This window comes from Callithrix jacchus, chromosome 6, assembly GCF_049354715.1.
Source record: "Callithrix jacchus isolate 240 chromosome 6, calJac240_pri, whole genome shotgun sequence".
Classification (NCBI taxonomy): Eukaryota; Metazoa; Chordata; class Mammalia; order Primates; family Cebidae; genus Callithrix; species Callithrix jacchus.
Genome location: NC_133507.1, coordinates 53101326 through 53114134, shown reverse-complemented (window position 1 = coordinate 53114134; position 12809 = coordinate 53101326). Strand labels below are relative to the sequence as shown.

At 34.7% G+C, this 12809-nt stretch overlaps 1 protein-coding gene across 19 annotated transcripts in view; it reads left to right on the top strand.

Annotated features, from left to right (window-relative positions):
* MTX2 (metaxin 2) overlaps positions 1-12809 on the top strand; it is an 80037-nt gene that overhangs the window by 36877 nt on the left and 30351 nt on the right. For 16 of the 19 annotated variants that reach the window (XR_008482112.2, XR_013519320.1, XM_017973390.4 and 13 more), the window contains 2 exons: positions 4893-4940; positions 5892-5938. Coding sequence is in view for 6 of the 19 variants with exons in the window: in XM_017973390.4 (XP_017828879.1) it covers positions 4893-4940; positions 5892-5938 (95 nt within the window). In the remaining 13 variants the exon portion in view is untranslated. Of the gene's footprint in view, positions 1-4892; positions 4941-5891; positions 5939-10298; positions 10343-12809 lie in introns of those variants that run through there. The other 3 variants (XM_078329098.1, XM_078329099.1, XM_078329101.1) reach the window with 2 other exon arrangements.

Below are 12809 nucleotides of genomic sequence, written 5' to 3'. Positions count from 1 at the left end.
ATGTGTGTGATGAGGTAGGCTGGTAGAGAGGGTAACTTGAAAGGCCAAGTAGAGTCCTGTAGGCCGTGTTGAGGATTTTGGTCTTTATTCCAAGAACCACATGTAACTGTTGATGTGTCTTAAGCATAAGTTTACTTTTGGTGTGCCATTCTCATTATATTGAGAATACCAATAACTTGCACTCTGACAGCATTGGGCAACTTTCTTCTTCAGCTTCCATTTCTTTTTTTTTTTTTTTTTTGAGATGGAGTTTCGCTCTTGTTACCCAGGCTGGAGTGCAATGGCGCGATCTCGGCTCACTGCAACCTCCGCCTCCTGGGTTCAGGCAATTCTCCTGCCTCAGCCTCCTGAGTAGCTGGGATTACAGGCACGCGCCACCATGCCCAGCTAATTTTTTGTATTTTTAGTAGAGACGGGGTTTCACTATGTTGACCAGGATGGTCTCGATCTCTTGACCTCGTGATCCACCCGCCTTGGCCTCCCAAAGTGCTGGGATTACAGGCTTGAGCCACCATCTTTTTTAGAAACTTTCAGTCTCACCTTCTATATTTATTCTAAGGCTGGCCCTTCCTTTAGGTTTGTTTAAATGGCACTTCACATCAGGGAGTACGTTTGGTAATAGAAACTGAAAGTAGAGTAGGCGAGTCATGACATTTTATTTACTATTGCAGTAGTTTGTGGTCTAAAACATTTCGGGTCAACTGAAGAAAAAGTGGTAAAAGATAAAAATGTTTTATTATTGTTTTAAAATGATTTCTTTAAAATGATACAGATATTTAGGATGCGTATTGTCAGCTCCATTATTTTAAATCCTTAATCTTCTCTTTTCTACATGCTCAGAAGCAAGAGGGGTGGTTACTGACTTTGACCTTGGGAAAGAGAAGCATGGGGAAGAAGTTGCCTTTTTGGACTTTGCCTTTTACATAATAGATATTCCCAAACCAATAAATAGCTTTCTTTCTGTTAGGTGTGAATAATAATTTTCATGATTCATAGATTTACATATGAAGACAGTTACAGAGCTCATTTCCTAGAATGATACCTGCATGGTTTATTTGTAGATCCATTGCCCAGTTTAGGATTTTTCAGTTTTGGCATTCCTATCGAATAACAAACTGGAGATTTTTTTTCTTTCGTCATGCTTTATATGTAATTATGTAAGCTCTGTTACTGATATAGTTTGGATGTTTGTCCCCTACAAATCTCCTGTTGAAATTTAATTCCCATTGTCAGAGGTGGGTCTTGGTGGAGGTGTTTGGGTCATGGGGGTGGATCTCTCATGAATGGCTCAGTGCTGTGCTTGATAGTGAGTTCTCTCTCTCAGTTCACACGAGATCTTCTCGTTTAAAAGAGAGTGCCCCCCCCTTTTGCTCCCGCTCCCGCTCTTGCTGTGTGTGTCACCTGCTCCCCCTTTGCCTTCTGCCATGATTATAAGCTTCCTGAAGCTCTCACCAGAAGCAGATGCTGGCACTGTATTTTTACAGTCTGCAGAACCATAAGCCAAAATAAATCTCTCTTTATAATTACCTGGCCTCAAGTAATTCTTTTTTTTTTGAGATGGAGTTTTGCGCTTGTTACCCAGGCTGGAGTTCAATGGCGCAATCTCGGCTCACCACAACCTCCGCCTCCTGGGTTCAGGCAATTCTCCTGCCTCAGCCTCCCAAGTAGCTGGGATTACAGGCACGGGCCACCATGCCCAGCTAATTTTTTGTATTTTTAGTAGAGACCGGGTCTCACCATGTTGACCAAGATGGTCTCAATCTGTTGACCTCATGATCCACCCGCCTTGGCCTCCCAAAGTGCTGGGATTACAGGCTTGAGCCACTGCACCCGGCCAAGTAATTCTTTACAACTCCAACAGCCTAACAGAATCATGTAGGTGATGCACTTAAGTCAATGATATTTATATTCTTTGAGCTACTCATGGGAGAGATAGGCAGCTGGTCATTCTTTGTATACTCTACCATTTCCTGACTACTGCATTATAAACTGCAATTCCTAGCTGCTAAGACAACATGGTTATATAGGTTTTTATCAGTCTACTTGCCTTCTCTTTTAAATCATAAGTTCTATTTGTGATGAAAACACTGGATGTTTTGGTAGAGTTACTTTCTGATAATTTATTTTCAATAATGATTTCTGGGTTGAAACAGTTTTATGTCTTGGATTGAGTAAAATATTCACCCTTTTCATCTATTTTCAGCTTTAGATTCTTAATAACAGAGCTTTTAGTATTTGTAGGCAGCTTTGTTAGTCTTATTTGCAGTCAAGTCATATGTTGCAAACTTTTATTACTTTCATATTTGTCTTTTGGATGAGATCTAGAGAATCCATGGTGATGATGAATTAACTTTTTTTTGTGTGTGTGATGGAGTCTTGCTCTCTCACTCAGGCTGGAGTACGGTGGTGCGATCTCGGCTCACTGCAACCTCCACCTACCGGGTTTAAGTAATTCTGTGCCTCAGCCTCTCAGCCTCCCAAGTAGCTGGAATTACAGGCACCTGCCACCACACCCAGCTAATTTTTGTATTTTTAGTGGAGATGGGGTTTCACCATCTTGGCGAGGCTGGTCTTGAACTCCTGACCTTGTGATCTACCCGCTTCCGCCTCCCAAAGTGCTGGGATTACAGGTGTGAGCCACTGCACCCAGCTGATGAATTAACTTTTAACTGAAATTATTGACCACATAAATTTCTGTTCATGTAAGAACTCTGTTATGTTACAGAGTAGTGAAGTAGCTTCTGATTTATCAGATAACACTTAAATTATGTTCAGCATATGATTAATGCTAGTGTATGTAAAGGTTGGTGCAAAAATAATTGCGGTTTGGTATATCATTTGTTGGATTCTTCTTTGTAAAAGCCATAGAACATCAGAATCATCAATTTTTATACAGTAATAAAAGTTTAACACAGTTTTTGGGCAAACACTGCAATTAGTTTTGCACCAACCTAATTCTTCATTGTTTTAAAAATATATAATGCGTGTCTAGTATGTGCACAAAATAGCTAACCAAGAGTTAAAATTACCGCAGTTTTAAATTAGAATGCCCTATTACCTTAACATAGATGATAATATTGAGTAAAACTTTAATTAGCCAGCATGTTTAGGGAATTAGATGGTATGTTTAATCAAATATCTTCTTTCTACAAACACCAACTGTATGCAAAGCGTAGTACAGGGTGGGATACACAGATGCACATGACACATCTGTGCTTCCAAGGAACTTCTTTTCAATATTCTTAGAAATTTTTGTAAATTTTATTCTGGTGCTTTATTGCTAGTTAATGTAATGCATATAATTGAATCTTTGATGATTTAGAATTTTATAACAAACAAATCTCATTGTATTGTTTTAGTATAGATGTAAGCAATATAAATGTGCTAACCATACAATTTATCCTAAAAGGTTATTTTTTGAGTAATTTGCTGATGTCAGCTTGTTTTTGTTTCTTTGTCTTTTATTTTAAAAACTGTTATACAAGTTAATTGGGTTCTTACTGAAATTTACTTTGTTAAAAAGTTGACAGCAAAATACTTTGTTTTATTGCTGTTTTGGTATGCACATTGAAATTCAGTAGCCCTTACATATATTGTGGGTAACAGCATACAAAAATGATGTACAGTTCATTATTTACTTGATGTTTTCTTGGCATTATCTCTAAATATTAGTTTAATTTTTGTAGCCAAAACCAAACTAAACCTTAAAATTAACATTTGTTATTTCTATTACTACTACTGTGTTTTTCTTTTTATTCTAAAGCATAAGTAAAAACAAGTCCCATTCCAGGGACTGCTTTAGGACATTTTAAATGATCATTCTTAAGAAAAAAATTCTTCACATGTATAAATTTCTTTTAAAAAATCAGCCAGAATTGTATATTAAAGTTATTTGTTGCTATGTCACAGATACTAAATTAGTATAAAGACAATTAGAAAAATGCCAATTATTATCAAATCTCATATATTTAATTGCTGAGAGCAAATGTAGTTACTGTATTAAAATGGGTGATTCTCATGTTTTATGGCTTTTACAAAGAAGAATCCAACAAGTGATATCCTGATATCCTGTGTATTCTGTTAGTGGAGCCATTGCTTCTTAATTGCAGTTGATTAGACAAAATTCAAATCTGGTGCTTTTCCCAAACACTGGTAGGTTGGTAATATTCTCTTTGTAGCTGCAGTCTTATCTAGATGAGAGATTAAAGGTCAAGGTCAAGTTTCATTTCAGGCCTAAAATTAGCTTTACTGGCTTTATTTCACTTTGTAGGTACTTAATGCTTCATCATGCAACTTTGCTCTAATTGTTTTTGTGGGGTGGTGTTGGTAGGGTCAAGGCAATGAAATTTTCTGGAATACAGCAGGATTTCTCTGTATTTTTAAATACTGCCAGATTGTGGGGAAAGATGGATAGCTTGACACAAATATATTTGATTCTTTCATACAATGTATGCTTGATATTTTACTTTGTTAAAATGTTTACTGTAAAATATTTAAAATATTATTTCACTATATTTTTTGTAATGAATTAAATGTATCATTTTATATGTATGAGTAATATTGAGGATATGTCTTTGAAAGAAGCTAAAGGAATTGTAGTACATGGGCTATTTTGTTTTTTTAATTCTCATTTTTGATTGGCACACTATCTTTCCCTCCTCCCTATAAAAAACAATCACCAAACAATAAACCAAACATACTTTTAAAACAAGTTATGTAACCTGCTTATACAGGTTACTGTAGAATCTAAGATAGTGTGATTCATTGTCATGTATAAGGCAACCTTAGCAATTGACTTTAAATGCTCTAGGTAAATGTACATGCTTATTAATTTGATTTGTTATTGACAGGTTTTTGCTCTGTGCCTAATTATCACTGCCTTGTTTCCACAGCGGCAGAACCTTGGCCTGAAAATGCTACATTGTATCAGCAATTGAAAGGTAAGTTTTTGTTTACAATTAAAAATGACTTTGTATCGAACTATATTTATTATGAAAAAAATCCTCAGTAATACAATTTATTGCAAAGAGAATATAAAATGTAAAGAAGGGATTTCCTTGTATAATTTGTCTAGGAGGTTTTACCTAAACTTGTATCTGCTAGGGTAAACCAACTATTCATGGCCTATAAGGTCCTTAGTTTATTATTGACTCATTATATTGGCCGCTGTAGGCAGTGTAAAATGATGTGGTTGCAGGAGCAGTTGGCAGATTTACTGCACCAATAGCTGAGACAGCAGATTTTTGAAGTCTTGTGGTAAAGTGGGCTCTCAGTAAAAAGGAACTGTTAAAATGTATAGGCTAGGATGGTTCAGGCTCCCTTTAGCAGCTCTTCATATATCATCAGATCACATTATGGACCCCATTTGGGGCTTAGCAGCCTGCTACAGTTGTCAGAAGACTGCAAAGTAATGAAGACTAATAGGCAGCAGCCCTAGTCTTCTAAGCATGGAATTTTTATTGCAGCGAACTTGTCATCTTTCTTTTGTGTGACAGACCTAGACACACTGTGCAATATTAACTGCAAGCTGGTTTTATATTATTGTGAATGCTTTTACTTTTAACTGGAAAGGGTTCAGCAGATTTTACTTAATTTTAATGAAAAGAAGAGGAACATTTCTCGAAAACTTGAAAAATGAATTTGACTTTAAGTGAACAATTTTAATTATATTGCTCATAAAATGAGATGAGTGATTAAATAGTTTTAGAGAAAACTGTCATAGTTTATTATTTGTTATAATTTAATCAAAATTATAATTATATAGTAACATTGATATAAACTTTAGAATTACTTTAGTGGTAGGCAATACCTTTGAAAAAATAGAAATACTTGTTAAAAATAAATATTATATTCTACTTGGTTAACAGTTATGCTTTATTGTATTTCCACAGGGGAGCAAATTTTACTTTCTGACAATGCAGCTTCTCTTGCTGTGCAGGTAAATATGTAAATAATGTAACATCTTTTTCACCTCCTAGGTGATTTGCATCATTTTGAGTTGCAATTATATTTTTCCCCTTCTAGAAAGTCTGATACTATATGTTTAGCTTTTTTTGTATGATTTACCATTATATAATATTATATAATTTTATTATGTAATATTATTCAGTTAATTGTCAGTATATAACAAACATAAAAATATTTGTTTTTTTAGAAATCACTTATATGCTAGGCACATTCTGTCTCTTAGCAGTTGTTTTGCTTTTGGCTGGATATTATGGTATTGATTATTTGGGGTGATATGTACATTTGTGGACTCAAATTACTTTCTAATTAATTTGTAAAGGTTTATTTATCACATTTTTAATCATCACTTTGCTCATTGCACTCATTCTAGCTTTAATCTGTTTGGTAATCTTGTAGCAGTGTTCAGGTTCTCTAGCCACTCCTCATATATTTATTGATTACATAAGTGTTTATTATCCCCAAAACCATTTATGAAATGTAGTAGCTCTTCAAATTGTATATAACATTTGTATAATCCAAAAAAAGCTTAGTGGCCCTGTAAACTTTAAGCTGCATTATAGGAAGAATAGGCTACTTGGGGATAGTTTGTTTAAAAAACAATGTTTATGTAGGTTATGGAATTATAATATAGTTATCTGAACATTTTACATATATAGGTGCTTTTTACTTAGCTTATGTAGTTTAACATAGGACTGAGGATGTAGACTGTTGTATGAATGGTTTATAAATGTGGTGAAAGCAATCATGCCTTGATAACCAATGTGAAAGTAAAGGATTTGCTGTGTATAAAATAATATTTTCAATCTTTATATTCTTGGAAAGACAGCTTCAAGGCACTGTGAATATTTTAGTTGAAGCACTGATTCTTTTTTTTTTTTTTTTTTTTTTAATTTTTTATTGGATTTTAGGTTTTGGGGTACATGAGCAGAGCATGTAAGACAGTTGCGTAGGAACACACATGGCAATGTGCTTTTCTTTCCTTCTCCCCTTCACCCACATTTGGCATTTCTCCCCAGGCTATCCCTCCCCATCACTGATTCTTAAGCCTTTTAAAATTACTATTTTGGGGATAACCTTTTCAGGATCTGGCAAAAGCTATTGAACATTTTTTCCAGAAAATATAACCAGGCTATTCTGCATGTGGTTTCAGTAGGTTTACTGATTTTTCTGCTGAAGCTATCTGGATCCCCTAGGAAAATCCCCTAAAACTACATAATAGTAGATTAGGAAGTGTTGAGGTAATTTTCATCAAAGAAAGGTATTTTGGGTGGGGAATAGACAGCGGTTTTCTACTGGGCAGCTCTTTAGTACTCCCCCAACTGCCATTCTATGACATTTGACAATGTTTAAGTGTTTTTGCTTGTCAAAACGGTTGAAGGGTAGAGTGCTATTGTCATCTATTGGGTAATGCCAGAGATGCTGCTAAAAATCCTACAATGTACAGAATAGTCCTTGAACAACTAAGAATTATCTAGCCCCAAATGCAAACAGATTGGTCAAGGTTGACAAACCCTGGAATAGATGGATTAGCCAGTTTCCAGTACAAACCAAAATACTAGTATATTACCATTTTAAAAAATTAACTTTTTAAATAATCTGAAGAAGGGGGAAAAATAAATCTTAGCATATATTTTATTTGTTAATTCTATTTTTATGATTTCTATTAATTTGCTTTCTCACAGTTTCTCAAATCAGTTGCAATTAAAAATAAAACCAGAAAAAAGGACCTTTTACAGTGTAGAATTTTCCTTAACCATTTCAGTGTTTTTAATCCTACAGTATGTCACTTCGATGATAAATTAAGCAGCATATATTAAAATTTCTTGGTTTTCTTCAATAATCTTTGGCTTGACAGCTGATAGTAGCCATGACTATAAATGTGACTTTTCCAGATATCTGATGTAAACTTTATGGAGTAATTTTCTTCTATATAGTGGACTAGCATTCGTTTAGAAGAATCAGTTAAAGGCCTACATTTGATGTACAGAATTGCTCAAAACGATGTGACAGGTATCCACAAACTGGATTATTTTCCAGAAGATACCAGCTATCAAACATCAGGTATTTTAATAGTCTGCCAGTTAGGCCATTAGGAAACTTAAATTTTACTTAACACATAAACCTGGTATTTATTATACCCCTAAAACTAAGTGGTTAGATCTTTTTGGATTCCAGGAACTTTTATGATTTCAGTTTAAAAATACTTTTTTTTCCTGTAGCTATTTCCCCTAAGATTTGCTTTTCTTCATTCTCGTATGTTGAGTATAGTGAAGTATTAGTATAGTGTGTTTCTCTGGTCCCTTGAGCTGAATGTGTGTATATGCAGTATTATACACACATACACACACAAGAGAGACAGAGAGAGATATCTTCCGTTCTGTACTTGTGCTTTGAAGGACTTACGCTTATACTGATTGGAAAAAAGAACTTTGATAATAAATCTCTGTTACTATTCCCCCTTCCCTGAGTCTAAACCAGCCGTCTAATAAATACACAAGTATTGGCCACATTTGTTATTTGAAATTTTCTAGAAGCATCATTTTAAAAAAGTAAAAAGAAATAGGTAAAATATATTTTAATAATATACATTATTTTATCCAGTATATCCAAATATTATTTTAATATGTCATTAATACAGAATTTATTAGTAGGACTTTTTTCATATGTAGTTCAAAATCTGCTGTGTATTTTACACTTACAGTACATCTCAATTTTTGCTAGCCACATTTCAAATGCCCCCTAGTCTTGTGTACTTAGTGGCTTTTGCGTTAGACACTAGTTTTAGAATACAATATGAGCAAATACGTATATACTCCCCAAAGTTTTGGCAAAAATTGTTTTATTTAGTAAGTTTATGTCTATTGATTGAGTATATGCTGTCTTTTATAGAAGATTCCATTTGGTATCTGTTTCAAATACAGCAAATTCAAAATAGAACTCTTTCAAGTTTGCACAGTTGTAAAATAGAGATGTAACAGAAGCTATCGTAGGATAGGATTGAATATGTTAACATATTGAATATGAGGATTGAATATGTTAACATATGTAAAGCACTTAGGAGAGTACCTGGCATATTGTAAATATGCAATGAACGGTGGTTATTACTTCTAACTCTCCTAATTCTTTGAAAGAAATGTACATATTCAATGTCCATAAGAGGAATGGAAGTTTGCACTCTTGATAATACATAATTAAAAATAAATGTTATAGGTAAGAATCTTTCCTGGACATATTTGTGTTTGTGTGTACATTGATAATTTTTGTAATTATTACCAAAAAAATTAATATTGAATGCTTTCATGCAAACAACATTTTATTTTATTAACAATGATATGTTTTAAAAAAGAATTATTGAATACTTTTATTGTATAAGACACTCTACTGAGAGCTTTTTGTGGAGCATTGCATTCAATCCTTCCCATGACCCTAGTGCACAGTACTATTATTATCCTAATTTTAAAGATGTGGAAACTGAAGCTTAAAGATGCTTCACCCACATTCATAGAACCCACAGATTGTGAAGATAAACAGAAAACAACAGCAACATTGGTTGAGTGCCACCTGTGCTTGTCACTGTGCTGAGCTCTTAATTCATGTTAACACATTTAATCCTTACAACAACAGTATGAGGTAAGTGCTGTATAATGTAGGTGTCACAAATAATCCTTTCACAAAGCTACCCTATGAGTTAGATACTATTATTATTCCTATTTTCCTACAGATTAGGAAGGTAAGGCAAAGAGGTTAAACAGTGGGCTCAAAGTTACATAAATAGTACTTGGCAGAGCTGGAATGCAGATCCAGAAAGTCTGGATTGGCAGTCTACACTCATAATCCTTTGCTGCATATTGGTCTAATACAGTGATACAGCTCTTTGAAGTTTTACCCATCAATAAGTGAACATTTAATCACAAATTATTTCTCACATTTCTTAGTAAATTATATCTTACGATTACTCATTTACATTAAGGAGTAAAAGAACATGTCTTAGCTTTTGTATCTTTGAAAAGGCATAAATATAGTGTTATCTCTATAATACTGTGAAGCTCAAGTTAGGTAATAAATGGGAAATTCTTTTGAAAAAGTAAAAGGAAGAGAAATGCAGGATGTCGAATGCAGAATTAGTGCCTATTTTGACTTCAAAGATTTATGTACATATTTTGTGGAGGTCTTTTTTAGAAGTCCAATGCGCCATCCATTGTGCAACAGACTTTCTAGTAAGTTTTAGAAAGAATTTTGCTTAATATATGTGAAGACAATTTAAAAAAACTGGTATTTCTTTTTTGTATGGCTCAATCTAGGTATTATAAAAATTTGAATTTGTTTTTTAGAGTGTTTCAAACTGCTGAGCATTATTAGAATACTTCATGACCAGGTAATCTTACTTTGTCCTACTTTTTACTTCAAGTAAGAGTAGCATTTAAGCTCAGATGAAGGAGAATGTCCTTGTTCCATTTAATGTTTTTTTCTTTACTCTTTTTTTTTTTTTGAGATGGAGTTTCGCTCTTGTTACCCAGGCTGGAGTGCAATGGCGCAATCTCGGCTCACCGCAACCTCCGCCTCCTGGGTTCAGGCAATTCTCCTGCCTCAGCCTCCTGAGTAGCTGGGATTACAGGCACACGCCACCATGCCCAGCTAGTTTTTTGTACTTTCAGTAGAGATGGGGTTTCACCATGTTGACCAGGATGGTCTCGATCTCTTGACCTCGTGATCCACCCGCCTCGACCTCCCAAAGTGCTGGGATTACAGGCTTGAGCCACCGTGCCCGGCCTTTCTTTACTCTTTGTTAATAAATACTTTATCTCTCAAAATAAAAGGGAAGATGACAGAAAAAAAATCTATTTTCTTTCTGTTGAATATGGTGTATAATTTAAACGTCATCATTTTGCTTTGTTTTGTTGTCGTCGTCGTCGTTTTGTTGTTTGTTTGTTTTTTGAGATGGAGTCTAGCTCTGTCGCCTTCAGGCTGGAGTGCATTGGTGTGATCTTGGCTCACTGCTGGCGTGATCTCCTCTCACTGCAACTTCTACTTCCCAGGTTCAAGTGATTCTCCCATCTCAGCCTCCTGAGTAGCTGGGATTACAGGCGTGTACCACCACACCCAGCTGAATTTTTTGTATTTTCTTTCTTTTTTTTTGAGACGGAGTTTCGCTCTTGTTACCCAGGCTGGAGTGCAATGGCGCAATCTCGGCTCACCGCAACCTCTGCCTCCTGGGTTCAGGCAATTCTCCTGCCTCAGCCTCCTGAATAGCTGAGATTACAGGCACGTGCCACCATGCCCAGCTAATTTTTTATATTTTGAGTAGAGACGGGGTTTCACCATGTTGACCAGGATGGTCTCGATCTCTTGACCTCATGATCCACCCACCTCAGCCTTCCAAAGTGCTGGGATTACAGGGGTGAGCCACCACGCCCGGCCCTGTATTTTCAGTAGAGACGGAGTTTCACCATGTTGGCCTGGCTGGGCTTGAACTCCTGACCTCAAATGATCCACCTGCCTCAGTCTCCCAAAAGTGCTGGGATTATAGTTGTTAGCCACCACGCCCAACCAAAAGTGAGCATTTTTCTAGGTTCCATTAATGCTGGTCTGTGAACACTACCATTTTAGATCTGCTGATACTTAGCAGACCCCTGCATTTTCCTTTTAGCAGTTGATACTTTCTAGATAGATGTATTAATTAGTGGTTAAATAATAATATCCAAATGTAGTGTTTGGGAAAAGGCAATGTAGTGTTTGGGATAGACAGAGAGGAATATCTGTCTATCTTCTGAGGCTGCATGTTGATTATTGCCTTCGAGAAAAAATTTTTAATGTGAAAATATAGCTGCTGTAAATTTGTCATGTCATTCAAATGGCCATAGTAGACAGCTACCTGCAGAATTTTAGAGGAAAGGATTTTGAATTTTCAGTTCGGTTGGATACATTTTGTTTTAAACAAATTTTTCAGGGTTTTATGTTGTTTAAAAGCATCAGTTTAAACCTGATGCAAATAGACGTAGATGACATGAGTGGATATATTTTAACAGATACTTAATAGAATATTTTATGAAAGACATTAAAAAAATCGACAAAACTTCATTAAAGTCTCATAAAATATAAAATTTTAGGTTTTAAAGATTTATACATTCCGCTCAATTTGTCCTCTGTAACATTAAGCTTCTGAATTCACTTTTAGGGTTAGGTGAAGGAAAGAAAACCTAAGGGATAAATAGAATTTAGTGATCATTTATGAGATATGGAGACTTGTAAAATCCTTTTCAGTATTCCAAACAAGCAAAATGGAGACTGCAGATGTTTCTTTGATATCACTGAATTTAAATTCTTCAGATTGATTGTCTTATATTACATTATTATAGTTTGTATGCCAGAAATGTTAAAGCATTTTGGTGATTTATGCTTATAAGACCTGGGATTATTTCAGTGTATAAAATATCATCTTTATCACAATAATTGTGAACTTAAATTGCAAATAAAATTTAGCAGGTTAAAAAAACAAATCTCAATATTAGTTCCTCAACACTTAAATGGTATGGTGTATATAAAACATTAAAATTAGTCAATGTAGAATTTGTAGAAATGAATTATATTCAAAATAGAATTAGGTGGCTATTAGAGTTGTTATTTTTAGTAATTAGTGAAATACTGTAAAATGGTTATAAAGGGTAATGGTTTACTAATATAAATATTCATATAAATATTTAACTTAGCAAAAATTCACACTCCTGCATTTCTGAGAGATTGCAACTTAGAATATCAACTGTGTACTTTTTTGTTTAAAAAGTAAATAGCAAGCAGGATTTTACAATTTGTTGCTGTTAAACAGAACAATAAAGGTATACTAA